Source organism: Oryx dammah, unplaced genomic scaffold (genome assembly GCF_014754425.2).
Source record: "Oryx dammah isolate SB20612 unplaced genomic scaffold, SCBI_Odam_1.1 HiC_scaffold_26, whole genome shotgun sequence".
NCBI classification, from domain to species: domain Eukaryota; kingdom Metazoa; phylum Chordata; class Mammalia; order Artiodactyla; family Bovidae; genus Oryx; species Oryx dammah.
This window is the reverse complement of record NW_024070210.1, coordinates 41,280,238-41,302,776: the sequence shown is the minus strand read 5'-3', so window position 1 is coordinate 41,302,776 and position 22,539 is coordinate 41,280,238. Positions and strand designations below refer to the sequence as shown.

General features: G+C 39.0%; 1 protein-coding gene across 2 annotated transcripts in view; it reads left to right on the top strand.

The window, feature by feature from the left end:
- Nucleotides 1-22,539, top strand: part of CEP152 (centrosomal protein 152) — a 104,150-nt gene that overhangs the window by 6,742 nt on the left and 74,869 nt on the right. For both annotated transcript variants that reach the window (XM_040226472.1, XM_040226471.1), the window contains exons 2-9: nt 1,296-1,389; nt 12,454-12,557; nt 12,783-12,855; nt 12,934-13,212; nt 14,291-14,456; nt 17,357-17,497; nt 18,591-18,730; nt 21,957-22,157. In XM_040226472.1, coding sequence (XP_040082406.1) covers nt 1,303-1,389; nt 12,454-12,557; nt 12,783-12,855; nt 12,934-13,212; nt 14,291-14,456; nt 17,357-17,497; nt 18,591-18,730; nt 21,957-22,157 — 1,191 coding nt within the window. In that variant the 5' untranslated portion in view covers nt 1,296-1,302. The remainder of the gene's footprint in view (nt 1-1,295; nt 1,390-12,453; nt 12,558-12,782; nt 12,856-12,933; nt 13,213-14,290; nt 14,457-17,356; nt 17,498-18,590; nt 18,731-21,956; nt 22,158-22,539) is intronic.

The window sequence follows — 22,539 nt, the reverse complement described above, 5'->3', positions numbered from 1 at the left end:
AATCACTGCAGATGGTGACTGCAGCCATGAAATTAAAAGATGCTTACTCCTTGGAAGAAAAGTTATGACCAACCTAGATAGCATATTCAAAAGCAGAGGCATTACTTTGCCGACTAAGGTTCATCTAGTCAAGGCTATGATTTTTCCAGTGGTCATGTATGGATGTGAACGTTGGACTGTGAAGAAGGCTGAGCGCTGAAGAATTGATGCTTTTGAACTGTGGTGTTGGAGAAGACTCTTGAGAGTCCCTTGGACTGCAAGGAGATCCAACCAGTCCATTCTGAAGGAGATCAGCCCTGGGATTTCTTTGGAAGTAATGATGCTAAAGCTGAAACTCTAGTACTTTGGCCACCTGATGCAAAGAGCTGACTCATTGGAAAATACTCTGATGCTGGGAGGGATTGGGGGCAGGAGGAGAAGGGGACGACCAAGGATGCGATGGCTGGATGGCATCACTGACTCGATGGACATGAGTTTGAGTGAACTCCGGGAGTTGGTGATGGACAGGGAGGCCTGGCGTGCTGTGATTCATGGGGTCGCAAAGAGTCGGACACAACTGAGCGACTGAACTGAACTGAAGAGCAGGACATTTAACACATTTTTGTTGTGTGCTCTGTGGAGTTTGCCAGGTTGTAAATGGTTTTTTTTTTTGGTAGCAATCATTAACACAGCATATAATGGCTGTCTTTCTGAAAAGCACGACATTTGTATTGGTGATATTCAGAAGATGAAATAAGAACTTCCCTGGTGTCCAGTGGTTAAGATCCCATGGTCCCACTGCAGGGGGCTCAGGTTCGATCCCTGGTCAGGGAACTAGATCCCACGTGCCACAGCTAGCACAGCCAAATAAATATTTAAAAAAGAATGAAACAAATTGTGGTGGATCCTACCTGTGTCATATTTAATACATCAAGTTAGAGTGTATTCTTAAAATTGTTGTGCTTGGGCATATCTGTGGTTTATTATTATTTTTGTGTGTGGACAAAAATCTTACTGTTTTGAGTTATGCTTTCCAGACCACAAGAAAGGTCTAGTCATAGGTTTATTAGCTTTTGGCATTTTTTCATCTTTTTATGAATTTCTGTTATAATACCTATTGTCTGCGAATCATGATTTAATTTGTAAGGACTCTCTTTATATTGATATTTGGGACACTGATCACTTGTCATGCACAAGTTACATATAGCTTCTCCCCGGCTGCACCTGTCTTTTTGTGTATGGCATCTCTTAGGTAGTTTGCTCTGCAGTAGTTTTTGTGGGCTGTTTAAAAACTAAGCATCTTTTTGTTCCTGCAGAAGGACCATGTCACTAGACTTTGGCAGTGTGGCCCTGCAGACACAAAATGAAGACGAAGAATTTGACAAAGAAGACTATGAAAGAGAGAAAGAGGTAAGTTATTCAGAAGAAGAATTCTAAGCCTAATCTTAAACAGTTTTATATTCTAACCAAAATTAAATCATTTTGTGTCATTTCAAAGGATTTATAGTTCTTCTTTTCCCCTACCCTGAAACTTGATTGGCATTTTAAACGGTAGATGAGTGGAATGCTTCCTTTTTTTGAGACAAGAATAAAACACAACTGTGTATGATGCCATCAGTTAAATGGTTAGATTGTTTAAGATCTTTTCATTTAGGAGGTAGTGGTTGATCTTGGAAGCAGAGATATACTTGCATGGGCAAGTCAGCCAGGTTCTTTGCCTCAGTTATTCCACATCCTAAGTGGAGGCAGATGATAAACAAGCAAACAAAGTAATTTGTGTGAGTGATAATTTAGCACTGATAAATGATAGGGAAACAAATATAGTGATATTAAGGCATCCGGCTGGGAACCGGTTGGGAAGGTCCCTTAGAGGAGGAAATGTTTGAGCTGAGCCTTGAGTCATGAGATGAAGCAGAGATACCAAAGCCCAGAAGGAGTACTCTAGCCCGAGATACAAGTGTTAAGCCTAGAAATTGAGAAGAGAAACCTCCATATCTGTGCAACAGCCAGAAGGCTGTGATGTTGGGATTATGTGAGCAAGGGGTTAGTGGTGGAGGCAGGTGAGGAGGTGCCAGATCATGGGATGTCATGGGAAGGTGTTTGTATTTTTTTCTAGGAGTAGTGGGAAGCCAATGGAGGATTTTAAGCAGGAAGTGATGTCTGTTTATATATTTGAAAGATCTTTCTGAATGCTGTGTTTGGGCGAATAGATTTAAGGAGAAAAGGAGTAAGTGTGTTTACACTTGGCCCAGTAGTAATAGTAGCAGCCGGTGGGAATCAGTTTGATTGTTATGATTGTTTTTAGTTTGAGTCAGATTTCTTGATTGACTATAATAACAGGTTTTTGTACTGAATGTTGATATGACCCATTTTCTTTTTTTATTTCAAGTGTTTTTTAAATTTTTTATTCATTATAGTTGACTTACAATGTTGTGTTAGTTTCAGGTGTCCAGCAAAGTAATTTATTTATCTTTTTAGATACTTAGATTCTTTTTCATTGTAGGTTATTAAAAGATATTGAATATCGTTCCCTGTGTTATACAAGAGGCCCCTGCTTGGTTATTGCTTTTACATATAGTAGTGTATATATGTTAATCCCAAACTCCTAATTTCTTCCTCCTCACCTTTCCCCTTTGGTAAACATAAGTTTGTTTTCTATGTCTGTGGGTCTATTTCTGTTTTGTAAATTCCTTTGTATCATTTTGTTAGCTTCCACATATAAGCGATATTACATTTGTCTTTTACCATCTGACTTGCTTCACTTAGTATGATAATCTCTAGGCCCATCCATGTTGTTGCCAATGGCATTATTTCATTCTTTTTTACGGCTAATATTCCATTGTGTATATACACCGTTGTGTAAATCTTCTTTAACCATTCATCTGTCAGTGGACACTTAGATTGCTTCCATGATATGACCCATTTCCCAATATGTCAAATAATCATTTTGTCTTGCCTGGAAAATCCCATGGATGGAGGAGCCTGGGAGGCTGCAGTCCATGGGGTCACGAAGTGTCGGACACAACTGAGTGACTTCACTTTCACTTTTCACTTTCATACATTGGAGAAGGAAATGGCAACCCACTCCAGTGTTCTTGCCTGGAGAATCCCAGGGACAGTGCAGCCTGGTGGGCTGCCGTCTATGGGGTCGCACAGAGTTGGACGTGACTGAAGCGACTTAGCAGCAGCAGCAGTAGTTACCATGGACCATTTGTATTAATTGGAAGCAATGAATGGGGTCAGTTGCCCACATGGCAGTAGCATTAGGGTAGAGACAAAGCTGGCAGCTTGGTGGATTTTGTTTATAGACATGTATTGTTTGCACAGTGTTTTTGAAAAATTGAATCTAAATTTAAAGATTGGAAAGTTTCATGTAGCAGTCCAGAGTATCTGGCCTGTCTTGAAATAGGCCACATGTGGCCTGTGTCTTCACACACTAGTAGGTGGGCTGGAGCTGAGCAGTGGCTCTCCCATTCCGGCTGGCCATGGTGCCCCCAACCCCAACCCCTAAACAAAACAAAGCAAAACATGGACTTGTGCCCTTGAACCCACTAGCTTCACTGTTGTAAATTCTCTGCCAGTCATCGAGGGCATTGGAGTTTGTGACCCTTGCCAGGGTTTCCAGATTTTGATAGGGGCCTTCACAAGGACTGCTGTGGCAGAGATGGGGTTGAGGGTTCTCTGTTACTTTTTGAACTCACGGCATGGGTAGTTCACCAGAATTTAGCTGCTGGGATTCTTGAGAGGATCAGTTTGAGTTATTATTATACTAGACTTTAAAGAAGAGAAAAAATAATCCTGACAGGTGATTTTTTCCATTGGAAATGGTGGGTAGGATATTAGAGAGAACTTACTGCCAGGTGTATTGTGTGGTGAAAGTTTTAAACATGGTGTTGATTAAGGAGACAGTTAATTCTAGATGCTATAGAAGATAGCCATTGGGATCGTTCTTTGATAGATTATGTGCTGGAGTAGGGAATTTCCAGAGGGAAAGGTGATCTTAAGAGGTTAAGTATTTGAGAGTGATTGTTTCTAGCACAGTAGAAGAAAATAGCTAGCTAACTTTGACTCTAACATGATTACTATGGATAATAAATGTTATCCATATGTTAATGAATGTTAAATGTTATCCAAATGTTAATAAAAAGTGTTTCATATTTATTAATAAGTATTTTACCTTTTTAAAAAACAGCTGCAAAGGAAGAAGTGAGATCAGAGGTTAGAATTTCAGCGAAAAATAAAATTCAGAATTTTTCTAAAATTTCAGCCATATATATATATATTTTGTCATCAGTTGGTCAGTTTAGTCGTTCAGTCATGTCCAACTCTTTGTGACCCCATGGATTGCAGCACGCCAGGCTTCCCTGTCTATCACCAACTCCAAGAGCCTACTCAAACTCATGTCCATTGTGTCGGTGATGCCATCCAGCCATATCATCCTCTGTCGCCCGTCTCCTCCTACCTTCAATCTTTCCCAGCGTCAGGGTCTTTTCCAATGAGTCAGTTCTTCACATCGGGTGGCCAAAGTATTGAAGTTTCAGCTTTAGCATCAGTCCTTCCAAAGAATATTCAGAACTGATTTCCTTTAGGATGGACTGGTTGGATCTCCTTGCAGTCCAAGGGACTCTCAAGAGTCTTCTCCAACACCACAATTCAAAAGCATCAATTCTTTGGTGTTCAGCTTTCTTTATAGTCCAACTCTCACATCCACACATGAGTACTGGGAAAACCATAGCTTTGACTAGATGGACCTTTGTTGGTGAAGTAATGTTTCTGCTTTTTAATATGCTCTCTAGGTTTGTCATAGCTTTTCTTCCAAGTGTCTTTTAATTTCAGGGCTGCAGTTAAACCATCTTCAGTGATTTTGGATCCCCCCCAAATAAGGTCTGTTACTGTTCCGACTGTTTCCCCATCTATTTGCCATGAAGTGATGGGACCGGATGCCATGATCTTCATTTTCTGAATGTTGAGTTTTAAGTCACCTTTTTCACTCTCCTCTTTCACTTTAATCAAGAGGCTCTTTAGTTCTTTGCTTTCTGCCATAAGGGTGGTGTCATCTGTGTATCTACTGCTGCTGCTGCTGCTAAGTCGCTTCAGTCGTGTCCAACTCCGTGTGACCCCGTAGATGGCAGACCACCAGGCTCCCCTGTCCCTGAGATTCTCCAGGCAAGAACACTGGAGTGGGTTCTGCATATCTGAGGTTATTGATATTTCTCCTGGCAATCTTGATTCCAGCTTTGTCATGGCGAGTTAAAAATAATAAACCACTTGATCAAACCTAAGTTCATTTTCATATCCAGAAACCTTTCCACCTCCTCAGTCTCCCTGACCCTACAGTAGCAGAATAGTTTAAAGTCTTAAGAAGTTAAAAAAAGAGAATAATCCTCATGCTTGCCTGGTTGGGATTGCTTTGGGATTGCCAGGCAGGTTAGAGTGTTAGCAGTGGGCTTACCAGGGCTGCCTGCCAGTGCAGGATATGCAGGTTTGATCCCTGGGCTGGGAAGATTCCCTGGAGGGGGAAATGGCAATCCACTCCAGCGTTCTTGCCTGGAAAATCCCATGGACAGAGGAGCCTGGCAGGCTATAGTCCATGAAGCCATGAGGAGTCAGGCATGCCTGAGCAGCACACACACATACACGGCTAATGCACATTACTTTCTCTACTTAATGAGTCACTTTGTATTCAGTTCATTTGTGTAGGGGGAATGCTTCCATTCCCAAAGATGTCCCAAGCAGGCCATATCTGTCTCATGGGCTACTTTGCTAAGGACTTGTGAGATTTCCCTCTCTGTAAATGGCACAATAACCACTTTAGAGATTCTGACTGTCTCGTATGAATGGCCAGTTGCTGATACAACATGCTTTACCAAGCCGTTTGATTTTGACACTTTGGGATCAGCTGGGATTTTGTCGACACTTGCCCATAAGTCAGTGAATAAGCCATAGTCAACTTCCGGCCTCCGTGCCATCGTAATTAGCTCCTCTACAGTGGTGATCTGGACTTTACTGTTTCTATTCCCTCCCTTGTTTGGATCAAAGAGTAAATAGAGAAAGTGCATTTAATCCTTGGAAAAGAAAAGAGTTTAGTGAAGTGATTTCAATATTCAGAGGACAGTTGGACCAGTGGAATCTCACGACACAGACCACCAGAGATAGACACATATTTTGAAAAAAAGAAAAACTCCAAGAATTTTTCAGAAAAGTAAGGCACCATAATCATCTCTGAATCATCACAGTTCTGAATGGTATATTGGCAAAAGTTTGGCCATTGTGTTCCAAGGCATAGCAGACAAGTGTATAACCCACAGCCTCACCAGGGTTTCACTGGAAGCTCCACCTCTTATACAGTGAAGAGCATGGATTAGAATACAGGCAAGGCAGGGTGAGAATACGATGGAGCTATGCTGTCATGTCAGTTAATATCCATATCAGTCTGTCCTCACAACTTACTGGAGTTCATTACTTTGAGAACTACTGATGTAACTGTCCTTCTTGCAACTAAGTAGACCTCATCCAAAGTATTTTAGGCAAATTTTTACTTGTAAAGCTGGTCCAGAGAAGAAGAATTCAAAAGCTCTTTCCTTAACTCATTCATAATGTAACAATAGTATCACTGCCTCAACTGACATGTGTTTGAGCAAACTCTGGGAGATACTGGAAAGACAGGGAAGCCTGGAGTGCTGCAGTTCGTGGGGTCACAGAGTCAGTCACAGCTTAGCTGACTGAACAGCAGCAGCAAATGTTCAGTTCAGTCGCTCAGTCCTGTCCTGCTCTTTCTGACCCCACGGACTGCAGCACGCCTGGCTTCCCGGTCCATCACCAGCTCCTGGAGCCTACTCAAACTCATGTCCATCAAGTCGGTGATGCCATCCAACTATTTCTTCCTCTCTTGTCCCCTTCTTCTCCTGCCTTCAATCTTTCCAAGCATCAGAGTCTTTTCAGATGAGTCAGTTCTTCACATCAGGTGGCCAAAGTATTGGAACTTCAGCTTCAGCATCAGTCCTTCCAATGAATATTCAGGACTGATTTCCTTTAGGATTGACTGGTTTGATCTCCTTTTGCAGTCCAAGGGACTCTCAAGAGTCTTCAACACCACAGTTTAAAAACATTTACTTCTTTAGCACTCAGCTTTCTTTATGGTCCAACTCTCACATCCATACATGATACTGGAAAAAACCACAGCTTTGGCTAGATGGACCTTTGTTGGCAAAGTAATGTCTCTGATTTTTTGTATGTTGTCTAGGTTTGTCATAGCTTTTCTTCCAAGTGGCAAGCATTTTTTAATTTCGTGGCTGCAGTCATCATCTACAGTGATTTTGGAGCCCCCCAAAATAAAGTCTGTTACTGTTTCCATTTTTTCCCCATCTATTTGCCGTGAAGTGATGGGACCGGATGCCATGATCTTCATTTTCTGAATGTTGAGTTTTAAGCCAGCTTTTTTACTCTCCTCTTTCACTTTAATTAAGAGGCTCTTTAGTTCTTCACTTTCTGCCATAAGGGTGGTGTCATTTGTGTATCTGAGGTTATTGATGTTTCTTCTGGCAGTCTTGATTTCAGCTTGTGTTTCATCCAGCCTGCCATTTTGCATGATGTACTCTACATATAAGTTAAATAAGCAGTTAATATAAGTTAATTAAACAACAAATGTAACAATGTGATTTTGCAAAACATTTTCCACCTAAAGTCACTATGTAATTTCATCATGGAATATTACAGAGATATAGTTGTTGCTGTTGTCATTGTGGTTGCTGAAAGCCCCCAAATTACTGATAAAGCCACATGCGCTTTAAGGTAGATTGTCATTTTGCTGGAGCTGGCGTGTACTTTCTTCAGTGTCACCAGTTCTGCGATTATTGTTTGGTTGTCCTGTGGCTCAGTGGTAGAGAATCCGCCTGCTGTGCAGGAGATGTGGGTTCAATCCCTGGGTTGGGAAGATCCCCTTGGGAAGGGAATGGCAACCCACTGCAGTATTCTTGCCTGGAGAATCCCCATGGACAGAGGAGCCTGCTGGGCTACAGTCCTTGGGGTTGCAAAGAGACATGACCGAGCGACTGTAACTCACCCACGTATGTATTTTGGAGCCTGTGGTTTGGGGTAGAAGGAATTAGTAATTTGTGCTTATCAAGAGAGTACTTGGTGATGATCGTTCACTTAGTGATGATGTATTCAAAACCTGGAAAATGATCTTGAGTAGAAAGGTAAGTGGTTTGAGTAGCAGATGGCAGACAAAAACTTGTACCTGGGAATACAGATTTGAGTCCCTCTTGGTTTTTATACTGGTACTTCTCTGGAGAATAGTAAGCTCAATTGAGCTTGGAATGGTGTGGTTTGAAGACTATTTCCTTCGCAAAGCCTTTCTTCTACTTTTCACTGCCTTGTTTGATTACTTATGGATACATTTTTGATGTTTTGTCTCCACTAGGGGGAGTTGTAAAGCTAGCATTTGTTTGCATTTTATATTCTTTGATTTATTTAGTGAAATTTTCTTGTCATCACCTAAGTGAAGCAAAGAAACAAATAGTGGAGTGTTCATATTGTATTTTTTTGTTGTTGTTGTTCATATTACATTTTGTTTTCCATTAGCGATTTCTTACACTTTATCTGGGACTTTCCTGGTGACTCAGTGATAAAGAATCTGCCTGCCAATGCAGGAGACCTGGATTCAGTCCCTGGGTCGGGAAGATCCCCTGGAGAAGGAAATGGCAACCCACTCAGTAGGACTGCCTGGGAAATCCCATGGACAGAGGAGCCTGGCAGGCTGCAGTCCATAGTGTCACAGAAGAGTCAGAGATGACTTAGCGACAACAACAAATACTTTATCTAGATGGTGCCTTTGAAGTGTTTCCCATAATATATAGGTATTTTTCAGGAACTGTCACAATGGGAACAAAAACACTGAACTCTGACACTTACTTGTATACAAACAGGTAGGACTGTGTCTTCAGTGGCCAACTGAATGTCATGTGGAAGAAGATAGGAGTGGGAATGGAGAGATTCAGGTTCCCCTGCCGGCCCAGGGGCTGTAACTCTTGCTTTTGTGGGCATGCCCCTCCGCTGTTCTCGGCCTCATTGTGCTCACCTTTAGAAGGAGAGATTTGGCTTGGAGGGTCTCAGGTGTTCTTTCCAGGCCTAAAGTTCTATTATGTGTCACTTGCAATGTCGCTGATATTTGTCTAATAAATGTTGCTGTGTTTCTTTTACAGATGTGTGGCAATCTAGGCAAAGGCTTCCCCACTAAGATTATAAAATTTGTTTTACCTAATGGAAAGGATTTTAAAAAGGTTTTGCATGTAGTGTAATTCATAGACTAAAGCTCTAGCTGCCAAGTTATTTGGCCCTTTGTCGGTCCCATATTGGGCCTTTTCAAGGATGTTTTTATTAATAACTTGGCTCTGAGGCTAAGATGATTCTACCTAGTGTGTATCCATGAAAGCATTATTTCACAATTCATATTTAAAAATACCAGAATCGGTTCATCAGTGTACTTGTTGGGCAGCTTGTTCAGAAGGCAGATGAATGCTGTCCACTCCATTTGCTGCTGTTCTCTGGGGAGAAGATGCATTATATGCTTTGTAATCTGAGAACTCTTGCTTTCATGAATATCAAGGATTATAGACTCTGAAGACAGACTGTTTAGTTAATTTAAGTTGAAGAATCTTAAGAAAAGGTTTACATGTTCCTTGTTTTACATTCCCCTTGAACTAGGCTTTTTGGCTGTTCTGTGTAGATTATTGTAAAAGTGTTTTGTTGCTAAAGTTCTTTGAGTGAAATGTCCTCAATTTTTTTTCTTTATTTTTTCAGGAACAAGCACACGAGCTAGTAAACGGAGAGGATTTTATAGACTAGTTTAAAATGCATTTCAGTAGGAGTCTTAGCAGTGCAAATTATCTTTTTTCTAGGGAAAGTATCTCTTTAATTATTAAACTCAGTTGATAACTCAATCATATCCCACTAAGAGGATTGTATTTGCAACCCAAAGACAGTATTACTTCCACATTTGGAAGTAATAAGGGGAATTAGATCTTGCCGTTTATAAGGATTGTTATCTTTGTTCTTGAATCTGTATTTGGTAGTTGGGTGGATCTTTAATGAGGAAATTTTATAGTTTCTAAAATTTTCTGTTTGGTAACATGCATAAGTTGATATGATAATTTTGTGTTTTATGGCACAAGCTTCAAAAGCAAAATCTATTTGACAGTAGTATGAGGAGGGTACCCTTTGATCCCAGGAATGGAAGCCTGGGGCAGGTGGTATTTTGTTCCTGAATGGCGTTATTGGGAAGCTCATTTAACCTCTCTCTGTCCTCAAAGTTATAGAGCCAAGGAATATAGCCCAGCTATGACAAAGATCTTGAGAAATTTTTTGAAGGTGAATTAAATGATTTAAAAATGTTAGTACATTTTGTAAAATATTTTATAGAACACTAAATACAGTAGGGATGTTTTACTACTTGACAAGTTTACCTGTGGATCCAGAAGCATTTTGAGGAACTTAATTGCTTATGCTCAAATTAATTTTGTTCCATGGATGCCAGTTTTGTTAATTTTGTGGTGTTGCAAAGAAAGCTATAAGAACTGCTTAATTATTGTGTAGTTTTTTCTATCTTTATGGGAGTGGGTGGAAATTGTACTGTTTAGATGTTCCTATTAAGATTTTTCTGAATTATAAGGCTGTGTACTTGAACTTCACTGAAGGTTTAGAAGAAAATGTTTTTTCTTTATAGGAGTCCTTATTTGATTTAAGTATAAAACATTTATTTTGATTTTATTCCCTGTGTTATATGTGGGTATAGTCTTTTTCCTTAACGTTCTCATAGGTGCTTTTTTTCTCTTTGTGAATTTTGTCTTTGTAAAATCACTTTGCCACCTTTCTCTTGAGTCCCATTGTGGTATTCTACTATATTGATGTGTTCTGTTTTAGTGTTTGTTATTCTTTATATCTTTAGGTCAACTCTGATATGGCTAATTCACAAAATGACTTTTCAGTTACCTATGTGAGCAGGTGGCCACTAAGTCAAGGTCCTTGTTGTTAATAGCACTTTCATCAAGATAACTTTTCATTGGAGTAGAATATTTTCCTCTTACTTCATTTTTAGAGAAACCAATGTATCGAGAACACCTTCAAACAAACAATCCACTCAGTGTTAGAAATATGTATGTGGGTAAAGAAGTATCCCCCTTCCCCACCTCACAGACCCCATTCCATTCCCAAGTTTGACTTCACCAAAACTCTGTTAACAGTTGGGGCATTCTTTTCAGACATTTCTTAGGATAGTTTTATTTAACTTTTACCATATGCATTGTAAGAACATCTTTTAAATTATAAATGTAATACTCAGATATGTTTTATAGCTACACTTCATTTCTTTCATTCTAATGGCAGAGAAGTAGGGGGAATAGACTGCCATAGACTAAGCAACATCTCATTTTTTTCTTCCGGATTTTTATAGGGTATTAATATCTTCAAAACTGATTTATTACACAATGTTATGGGATTGATTTATATACTGTGGAGGAACTCGGTCAATTTACTAATAATCTAACTGATGCTTAGGTGTAAAGAGAAGTCATTATAAGCAGCCCTTTGACCCTTTAGTAACATAATGTTTGAATCTTCTGATTATTACAAATTTTAAGTCGTTATATTGGGATTTGAAGACATTTACAGATATTGAAATTCAACACATCAGGCAATTCATTTGTCTCTTTGTCACAGTTTATCTTGAAACTTGAGTGAATTTATCTAGTTGTTGTAGGCAGAATGCTAAAGATATGATTTTTCTGGAAAAAAATTGGAGAGCGAAATCATGTGCTCTTATGTCAGTTTTAGTTATACTTTTGAGAGTACTGTATCCATAAAAACCTGAATCTTACAGCCTTCTTTCTACTCAGCTGTTTATAAGAGCCAAGCATTGTGTATCTTTTCATCATTGGAATTGGATGGCTCTCTAGTAATTAGTTACTCCCCAAGAGGTTCCCATCATATTATTGGTGCTTCTAAGGGCTTCCAAGGCCACCTGCTGCTGCTGCTGCTGTTACCACCACCTGGGTACAGTGCATCTGGCCACTCAGATTCCCGGGAGGGTGTCTGATTGCCAAGTCCTCCAGGTCTGATTACTGGTAGAACAGGATTCTGAGACTCAGATCTGCCCCCTGGGTAACATGATACAGTGATGGTGCCATTATTATGACCTGCTGTGTTTGCCTAAAAGAAGTTTTAAAAGCTTTCCTGCTGTGCGTGTATCTGAATCTAAGACCTCTAGAAAAAGATAAAAAAGATACTTTCCAACATAAATCCTGATATTTATGTGTTTCCCTTCCCCCAAGTGAACTGACGAATTTAAGACCTTTATTACATAGAGAAATTAGGAAATTCTTTGACTTCTATAGTCAAAATCTCTGGTGCCAAGGCAACTTTGGTTTGGTATCTTGGGTCTAAGCCAGTGTTGTATTGACGCTGACCTTCCTGTCTCAGTTGCAGCAGTTACTCACAGACCTGCCTCACGATATGCTGGATGATGACCTGTCTTCCCCCGAACTTCACTATTCGGACTGCAGTGAGGACGGCAGAGAGGAAGAGTAAGGACCTGAAATCCCTTGCGTTTGTATATCACAATGCTTTGAGTTTTTTTCTTTAGGGACCCTGCAGGCAATAACAACAGATATGATTGTAAAATTGTAGACTACTTCTTAATCCTTTAGGTAAAATTTGGAGGGCACCCATGTTAACATCTTGAGGTTCTCTGTGGTGTCTCTGTCCAAATAGATGATAGGCTCTAATTTAAAATACTGATTTTTCCCAAGCACACATCATTCTGAGCAATTGGAGATGAACTGGACTGAGCATCAGGTGCTGCCTAAACCTCCAAATGTAAATGTAAGTATCTGGCATGAACTTGACTTTTAGTGTGGGAATAGATCTTAGTACTTTTCTCTTACTCTTGTTATCTAATAGGCCTATAATGAGATTCGGGATATATGTATTGGAGAGAAAAGTGGCAATGGCTGGGAAGAGAATCAAAGTAGAACTGAAGACCAGCATCCTGTCTACCATCCTGAAGGAGGTGGAGATGAAGGCGGAAGTGGTTATAGTCCTCCGAGTAAATATGAACAGACTGATTTATATCACCTTCCTGAAAACTTTAGGCCATATACCAATAGTCAGAAGCAGGAATTTAATAGCCAACCAACCAATGTAATTACATTTTCAGATACTCAAAGGAATCATTTTCAGGTATTGTAAAAACTTGACTTTCAAGCAATTTGTGCATGTGTGTACACACATTTGCTGTGTGTGTGTGATTAAGAAATGTTTGTGAAAAGTGCAGTAGTAACATTTAAGGACAAATAATGCTGAGGGTGCATTTATTCAACCTCATGCTGAATTAGTTGTGCAGTTTTCTGTTTACAGTCTAATTAAATCATCTTAAATGAGAATTTTAAAATAGAGACTTCATGGAAATAATTAAACATGAAAAGTTAAGTCTGTCAAAGAACGGCCACCTTTGTCTGCTGAGGCTTCTGGCTTCTACCATTAACCCTGCTCCAGTGAAAAGCTACATTCAGGTACCCTGATAGAGTTAAAAGTGGTTAATGACACCAGTCAGTTACCTTGATCATTTAGCTCATCACCCTTATCACAGATTTTGCATCAAATACTTCAAAGCTGATTATCTGTTATGATGATACAGCAGTAGACAGGATGAATGTTAAGGAAAGAAATACTTTCCCCCTCTGCCTCTGGAGAGTTTGATGAATAAGACCTTAGGATATAGTTAGCTGCTTCTTAGATTTTCTCAATGACCATGAATGCCTCATTTCACTAGTAGATATTCTGTGTTACCTGATGACAGGATAATTTTTTGGTTGTTTTAAAGTGGTCATTTCCCCTTACTTTCCCTTACTTACTTAATTTCCCCTTACTTCCCTTACTCCTCTATAAAACGTTATTCATCCCCCAAATGTTACTGAGTATTTATTACATGAGTCATTGTATTATATGTTATTGCATAGATGTGTTTTCTAAATTATTCTTAAATGTTTATATATAATCTCACTAGAATTCTTGAGTTATTTATGGAATTGGTTCTATTATATGCTCAGAAGTACAACTAAAATGTGTGAAATTACATATTTCAGGCTTTCTGTGAACTTTGTTAAGTAACAGTTAAGTGCTATTTTTAAGCAGAGATGTATGTATAAAATCTGTAATTGTACCACCATTAAGTTTTATAACAAGTTGTCTAATTCAGATAATTTTTGAAGAAAAGAGCAAATCCTAATTGTCAACTTTGTCTCTCACCTTGTAATAGCAATTTGGTATGTCACAAGGTCCTAGTTGTCAAGCTTTGGAATCGTATAAAGTGACGTATAAACCTTTTCAGTCTTCTGCCCAGAATAATGGCTCACCAGCCCAGGACATTGCAGAAAGTGACACATTTGAAGGCCTGCAACAGCAATTTTTAGGAGCTAATGAAAGTAGGTATCAGGTTTAAATTTCTTAACCACCTATTTGGAGAACTTTGAGCACTTGGAGCATGTTCAAGAATTATGATTTCAAGTAAGATAATGAAAATTTTTGAAAAGAGTCCAGTTTTAAAAGATATAACCTGAAGTTTGAATAAGCTGACATGAAGTCTAGAATTGACTTCAAATATCATGTTGTTGGGGGGTGAGTTTGCAGGGGGATGTAGATAAAGTTAGCCTGGCCGTGAGTTCACAATTGTTGAATCTAGGTGATGGATTCATGGGGTTCATTGTATTCTTTTCTCTACCTTCTTGTATATTTGAAATTTCCCTTAATGAAAAATTAACTGAAATTTTCTCAGCTGTGTATTTTAGTCATTCTATTTGGTTAAGACTTAATTAGCTTCATATAGCATATCTTTCTTAACAGAAGCCTAAATTGGAAAGTGAAATGTAGTTTTCTTTTCAATCTTAGATTTTTTTCATTTATAGAAATGTAATTTAGTAAGTCAACAATTATCTTAATTTTTTCTTTTGGTTTTTAGAGTTTTACTGTAATGGACAACTTTGATATAAATGACTGTATACTCAGAATGAAAACTAGACTTACATCTCAGGTTTAGTCCTATGACAGTTGCTAAAAAATTTTCTTTTGAATAGTATATGTATTGGTAGAAGTGCTACTAGGGAATTTTGAGGAGATTCAAACATTCAAAACTGAAAACCAAACTTGACTAATCTGAATCTTTGTTTTCATACATCCAGCTTTTGTCATCCTACTCTCTGGCATGTGAAATAACTTCTAGTTATTGCTGAAGAGCCAATGTGATTCTAGAATGTGAACACAAGTGTTGTCTTTGTATTACATTTAAGAAGTGGGGGAAAAGTCATATCAGAGATTCTGGGTTTCCTGGGCTTCATGCACCAAAGAGAAAACTGAACTCTAGTGCCCTAACTTCATGGTGCTGCTTCCATCTTATGCTTAGGCTATAGGATAGTTGCAAGGGATACCTTTTCCCCCAGTGAGCTGACAGCAAATATGTGGGCAACCTCTCTCTGTTCCTAAGGTTTTGTGAAATGAAGAGATGAGGAGGTGGACAGTGTGTGTGGAATAACTCTTTTGGGGTTAGGTAAATAGACATCACAACGGTGGCCTGACACCTTGATGTTATTCTTTCAGTTCTGCTGTGTTCGGTTACATTTATGTTGCCTGGTCATTTTGCATATATCACTTTCATCACTTCCTTAACAATCTGCATGTTAACGATTCATTTTTTGTTAGTTACACATTTGCCTAAATTTGACATCTGAAAGTTAACTAACTTAATGGTAGTGCTGAACTTAGTGATTATAGGTTCTTAGTAACAGTAGTTTAAAAAGATGAGTTTGAAGACAGTGGCAACCCACTCCAGCACTCTTGCCTGGAAAATCCCATGGATGGAGGAGCCTGGTAGGACTCATGGGGTCTCGAAGAGTCAGACATAACTGAGCGACTTCACTTTCACTTTCCTGCATTGGAGAAGGAAATGGCAACCCACTCCAGTGTTCTTGCCTGGAGAATCCCATCCCTGGTGGGCTGCCGTCTCTGGGATCACACAGAGTCAGACACAACTGAAGTGACTTAGTGTTATAGCAAGGCTCAAGAGAAGTTTGACTTGTAACAGAGTTTTCAGCCTTCAGTTGGGGGTTTCAACCATATCTCTTTTAAAAAAGAAGATTGTTTTATTTGTTAGCAAATAGTAGCATTGTTCTTATAGGAAAATATTCGTCATTGTGTAGTTGAAAGATTATCCTGCTTCTGCGAATCACTTTTTTCTTTTTCTCCTCCAGTGATTTTTAAGTGGTCCTTAAAATGACTTTATTTCTGAAAGGAGACCTCAAAGTTTTTTTATTAATCTATTCTTTAATTTATTAATTCAGCAGTTATTTGCCAGTATAAATGAGTTCATTCTTGCTTACAATAAAATATTTTGAGAAGGATGTCTAGAAATTTTCTTTGGAAATGGTTTTATAGAAGTCGATGTACTTTTATTTTTCAACTTAATGAGAGCTTGGAGCTCTATTCCATTGTTATTGGTATATACTTATTTTTCATTAGCCCAAATGGTAGTGATTCAGAGGCACACATTAACTAGTGTCTTTTCAGACTTTCCTGGCAGTGACCATAGTAAGAAGTACATTTTTTTTTTTTTTGCATTGTGATGAGGTCTTCAATATTTATATACATATTGTATAAATAAGTTTCACATAGTAATACTTATTTATGCTACATGATACACTCTGATCATATTCTGTCTTGTTATTACCAAACCAAAATTTGAACCTTCTTGCCTGCTTTCAATAAAGCCAATCTAACCAACACCTGGTGTGGTGAAGGAAAAAGTGTGAAAGTGTGTCACTGAGTCGTGTCTGACTCTCTGTGACCCCGTGGACTGTAGTCTGCCTGGCTCCTCTGTCCATGGAATTCTCCAGGCAAGAATACTGGAGTGGGTTGTCATCCCCTTTTCCAGGGGATCCTCCCACCTCAGGGCTTGAACCCAGGTCTTCTGCATTGCAGGCAGATTCTTTCCTGAGCCACCAGGGAAGTGCAGCATTTATGATAAGGTGCTGTAAGAGAAGTCCTGGACAGCTGAGGCTTAAAAAGCTCAAACTCCTTAAATGGCCTCTTAAACGCTGCACTTGCCTTCACTGCAACCAGGTGTCAGTAGATTGGCTTTACTGCGTGCGGGTGAGCAGACCCAAGTTTTTGCCTTGGTAACACTGTTTATTAAAAATGCTAGTCACAATCTCCTGAATTGATTTCATGATACCCTAAGTTGTATTTGCAGTTTGATAAAACATTACCTGAAATGACCACAAATTTATATTTTGATGTGCTTTTATCTAATAAATTGTCTTTAATTCCCAAGCAGACTCTGCAGAAAATATGCAGATTATTCAACTTCAGGTTCTTAACAAAGCTAAAGAGAGACAACTGGACAATTTAGTTGAAAAGTTAGATGAAAGTGAACGTCAAGTTAGATATCTGAATCATCAGCTTCTGATAACCAAAGGTAAGAAAACAAGTGTTGGGTGCTGTTTGAGGTCTGTAGAGCTAGATAGCTTGTTTCTAGTAACCTCATTTTAAATATGAAGCGTAGAGATTTGATGCACTTGATGAAGGGCTCACGATGAATCAGTCAGAGCAAAACAAAAATCCAGGACTTTTGACACATTGCCTTGGACTTCTTTCCAGAACATACATTTTGAGATCCTCACTTTTTCCTCCTTTTTTCTGTTCTGTTAGACTAATAGAATCAGTGAACATTATATAAATATGCTGATAGCATTCCATCTCAAAAAGCTGTCGATTCCTTATGTAGTTTACATTGGATAAAGTATTCCAATTCCCAGAGAGACTTGTGTTTAGTTTGCAGTATGTTTTCTGAGCCTATGAATTAGCATAACATTTCAATCCAAGTAAGAGTTAGTGATCCTGAACTGCTTTGAGAGTGCCAAGGAGAAAATGTGGTCATCTCTGGGAGAAGCAGAGTGTAAACACAGATTTCAGATTATAATTGCTCACTCTTTGTGCTTTCTGTAGTTTCGGTCAGTGTTGAACTCTCATTTGTAGAATAATTTTGTGACTGAACTCCAGCTTATTTCAAACCTAATTGATAGTGAAAAGATCTTTTTGTAATGCTCATGAAATTTATTTTGAGAGAAGAACTTGTGAACTGTTACAGTAAAGTATGTGGGAAGAATTAAAGACCAGGTGAATTTAAGAGGTCATTGAAAGTATGTATAAAAAGTAATTTTTCCTCAGAGTATTTCTTTGATCAGCAGCGGTTTGTCATATCTATGTAGCTTTTCAAGTAACAGATATTGAAATGATTTTTTAGGGAATCTTTTGGTCCCTAAAGGGATACTATAAGATTTTTGAAGAGAGTGGTCGTTGTTCTGTAAAAAAAAATTTTTTTTTATGTCACTCACATTCTTTTTTTGAAGTTTTTCTAATTTTCTCCAAATCAAGTGAAGTTCATTATCTGAACTGAATTAAATGCAGCAACATTTATATGTGATAAAGATCTGATATTTGATAGATTATGGCAATTAGGATCCCTCTGCAGTAACATATTACTTATACAAAATTTTTTAATGTTCTAGATGAAAAGGATGGTTTGGCCCTCAGCCTTCGAGAATCACAGAAACTCTTTCAGAATGGAAAAGAAAGAGAAATACAGCTTGAAGCACAAATAAAAGCACTGGAGACCCAAATACAAGCATTAAAAGTCAATGAAGAACAGGTAAATATTTGATCTTCATTATTGATGGTGAAAAGTTGTTGATTACAATGAAATGTTGGTTGCGTAATGTTTTGTATTGTGGGACTAAATTTAGGAAAACTTTGAAGTTTACACATTCTTCTCCCATAAGTCAGTCTACCTTGTTTTCCCTTTCCTTGGGGGAACAGGTCTCCATTCACCTGGTCATCTATCCACCAGAAATCTGGAGGAGAGCTCAGCTTCTGGGTTCCTTTGTCTAGTCAGCCACTATGTTGTGTTGAGTCTCCTCATTTCTGTCCACACGTCCCTAGTTCAGTATTTTATCGTCTTTTGCAGAAGTCTCGTATGTAGTCTCTAGTCTTTTAACCCTTCTGTTCTTTCATCTGGCCATCTGAGTAATCTTTCTGAAGCACAGTTCTAGTTATGTCTTTCCCTTACTTAAAGTCTTTCACTGACCCTGCTTTACTTGTGGGATGAAATAGGGTGTCAGGATGACCATCTGATCTTGCCTTTCCCTCCTTCACTCTTAAAGTCAATAGTCTGCCTGTTTTTATGTACTCATATGTGATGTCTCTTATCACTGGAATGCCCTCTCCTCAGCACATTGCTATTTGATTAACAAGCCCCTGCTCAAGGCTTTTCTTTTCCTAAGTCTTCCCGTTTTCTTCCTCAAGTCGGATGATCACATCTGTTATAACAGACCTAGAATAATCTTGAAGGCCAGAACGGGTTGCCCTCGTCTTAGTAACCTCACCACATAAGCCCAGAGCCTGGTACATTATAGGTGGTCAGTACATGGTGAGTGAGTTATAGTGTTCAAAATTGACCTAACCTCTGAATTTTTTTTTCTTACATATTTTTCTTTTCCTGCTCTGATACTATCACAAGTATAGTTTTGTTTTGTGTTTTGAAATCTGATAAACAAGGGCTACCCTTACAATTCTTGAAATATTTAGTAGCTCTTTTTTACACTTTTCCTTCTAGATCTTGCAAATCAACTTCCCATGCTTTATAAAAAGTCTTGTTGGGATTTTGATTAGTGAAGCATTGTGTTTATCATTTTATGGATGGTTAACCAAGTCTTGGCGAGGTCACATTACTTTTCCAGGATTACAAAGCCGGTTACTGACAAAGCATCAGAAACTAAATTTTCTGACCCCAACAGACTAGCCTTTGAAGTGGTGGCACATTCTTTGATTAATGAGAAGGGTGGCCATTTGATCATGGGAAATAGTCACAAGTCATTGGTAGCGACGCCTGGCAGTGAATGATTCATGTGAGTAATGCCGTTTTGGTGGTTACAAACAAAAGTGACTTGGTTCTAGATGAGATTTGTGGCTAGTTCTGAGGATGGAAGAGTTTAAACAATGTTGTCTCATGTCTGGTTCTTTCTCAGCCATCAGTTCTTAGCTAAAAACAGAGAGGACTCTAAAGTAGTCTATTGCGGCTCATTCCCACTCCTCTCTATTGTGCCATATTTTATCACTCTATCTTAAAACCATCTGAAATTATCTCATCTGTTTACTTATTGTCTGTCCCTTTTCACCAGAAAGTAATAAGACTTTAGGCCTTGGCTGTCTTGTCATCCTGTCCTTAAGTGCTTGGAACCCTGCCTGGCACAAAGTGTCCACATCATTTACTGAACAAATGATGAATGTCTCAAGTAGTTTAAATGGTATTGGGATAAATAGGCAATCTCTGGAATGGAATGAAGAAGCGACCTCATTTGAAATTTTTCATTTTTATGTGTAATATAGACTATCGTTTAAAAAAAGTTTTTGAAAAATGATAGTTATTAAAGAGTTGCTTTTATGTCATAATCTAGATAATCTTTTAGTAATCTTTTTATAAGTTAGAACTTGCATTTATAAAAAATAACACAGTATAAAATTAAAAATTAAAATTAAATGAATTTTTAAAAGCAACAGAACCACCAAGTACATTAATTTTCTGTTGCTGCTTTAACAGATCCCCACAGGCTTAGTGGCTTAAAACAGCACAAATTTATTACCTTACAGACAGAAAGTCAGAAGTCTGACATGGCTCTCATTGGGCTAAAATCAAGGTGTCAGTAGAGCTCTGTTGCTTTCTGGAGATCTAGGAGAGAATCCCCTTTTTTTGCTTTTTCCAGCTTCTAGAGGCCCCCTGCATTCCTTGGTGTATGGTCCATTTCCATTTTCAGAGCTAGCAGTCACAATTCTGACTTTTTTTGGCCTCCGTTTTCATCATTAAAGTACCCTTCTGGATACAGTGGGTCCACCCTGGTAATCCAGGTCAGTCTCCTTATGTGAGGTCATCTGGTTAATAGAAGCTTTAATCCAGTCACAACCTTGATTTCCCATTGTCATGTGACGGAACGTGTTCACAGGTTTTAGGAATTAGAACATGGGTATCCTGTGGGAGTTGTCAGTAAACCTGCTACACAATTCCTTCTCCACGACCATACAGTTACAGTTTAAAAAGCCTCCTTTTTAGTACATGTCCACTGAGAAGTTTCATCAGTCTTTTCAGCAGCAGTTGTCTTTACCCTCCCTTCTGCCTCCCTCCCCATCCCACCCCTCATGTCTGATTCATGCTGCTCTTTGGCAGAAACCAACACAATTCTGTAAAGCAATTATCTTTCAATTGAAAAATAAATAAATTTTTAAAAAAGTTGTCGTTTTTCCATGACCTAACAATTGGACTTCCCTCTAACACTTGGAGCACAGAGCGATGCAAACAGCACTGAGATGGGTATAGAAGCAGCAGATTCCGTGCCTGGAACCCACATTGCCATCATGCTGTGCAAAATCTTCTCTCGCTTTCCTCAGACGCTTCCAGATTCTTTTTCTCTGTGAATAATCATTCCAGCAACCATGGGCCTGGTGGATCCCAGCTAGGGAACTAGAGGCACCGTGGAGAGGCCTTTCTTCTCTTTGTTCTTGTTCTTGTTGTTTAGTCACTCAGCCATGTCCGACTCTTTGCAACCCCATGGACTGTAGCCTGCCAGGCTCCTCTGTCTATGGGGTTCTCCAAGCAAGAATGCTGGAGTGGTTGCCATTTCCTACTTGAGGGGATCTTCCCCACCCAGAGGTTGAACCCCATGTCTCTTGTGTCTCCTTCCTTGGCAGTGGATTCTTTACTACTGAGCCACCAGGGAAGCCCCTACTTTCATTTAGTTAAGCATGGTTGGGTTTTAGAATCAAAATTCATGAAGATAGCACAGAGTCAGAATACTGTAAACGTGTATCCTGTGTGTATTTTCTAGATGATTAAAAAGTCCAGAACTACTGAGATGGCCATGGACAGCCTGAAGCAGCAGCTGTTGGACCTGCATCGTTCAGAATCACTTCAGCGCACGAGGGAGCAGCATGAGAGCATCGTGATGGGCCTCACAAAGAAGCATGAGGAGCAAGTGCTGTCCTTACAGAGGAAGTTGGATGCTACCCTTATTGCACTGAAGGAACAGGTTGGAATGATTTCAAATAGCAACTGTTACAAACAAGTAAAGCCATGACTGACATCTTGCCGTTCATCCTATAGAAATGCTGGGTGTTTGCAGTAGGTATTTGAGTATGAATAAAATTTAAAAGCCCGAAGAGTTTTATGTATGGGTATGCCCCGAAGGCATACTTTTGGAAATCCTTCCTCTGGTAGGACTGGTTAGTGCTTTCTCAGTTCTCATATTACTACTACTTCATTTGTCAAATATTTATGCATATTGTTTATATGTCTTCAGTTCAGTTCAGTCACTCACTCGTGTCTGACTCTTTGCAGTCCCATGAATGGCACCACACCAGGCCTCCCTGTCCATCACCAACTCCCAGAGTTTACCAAACTCATGTCCATCG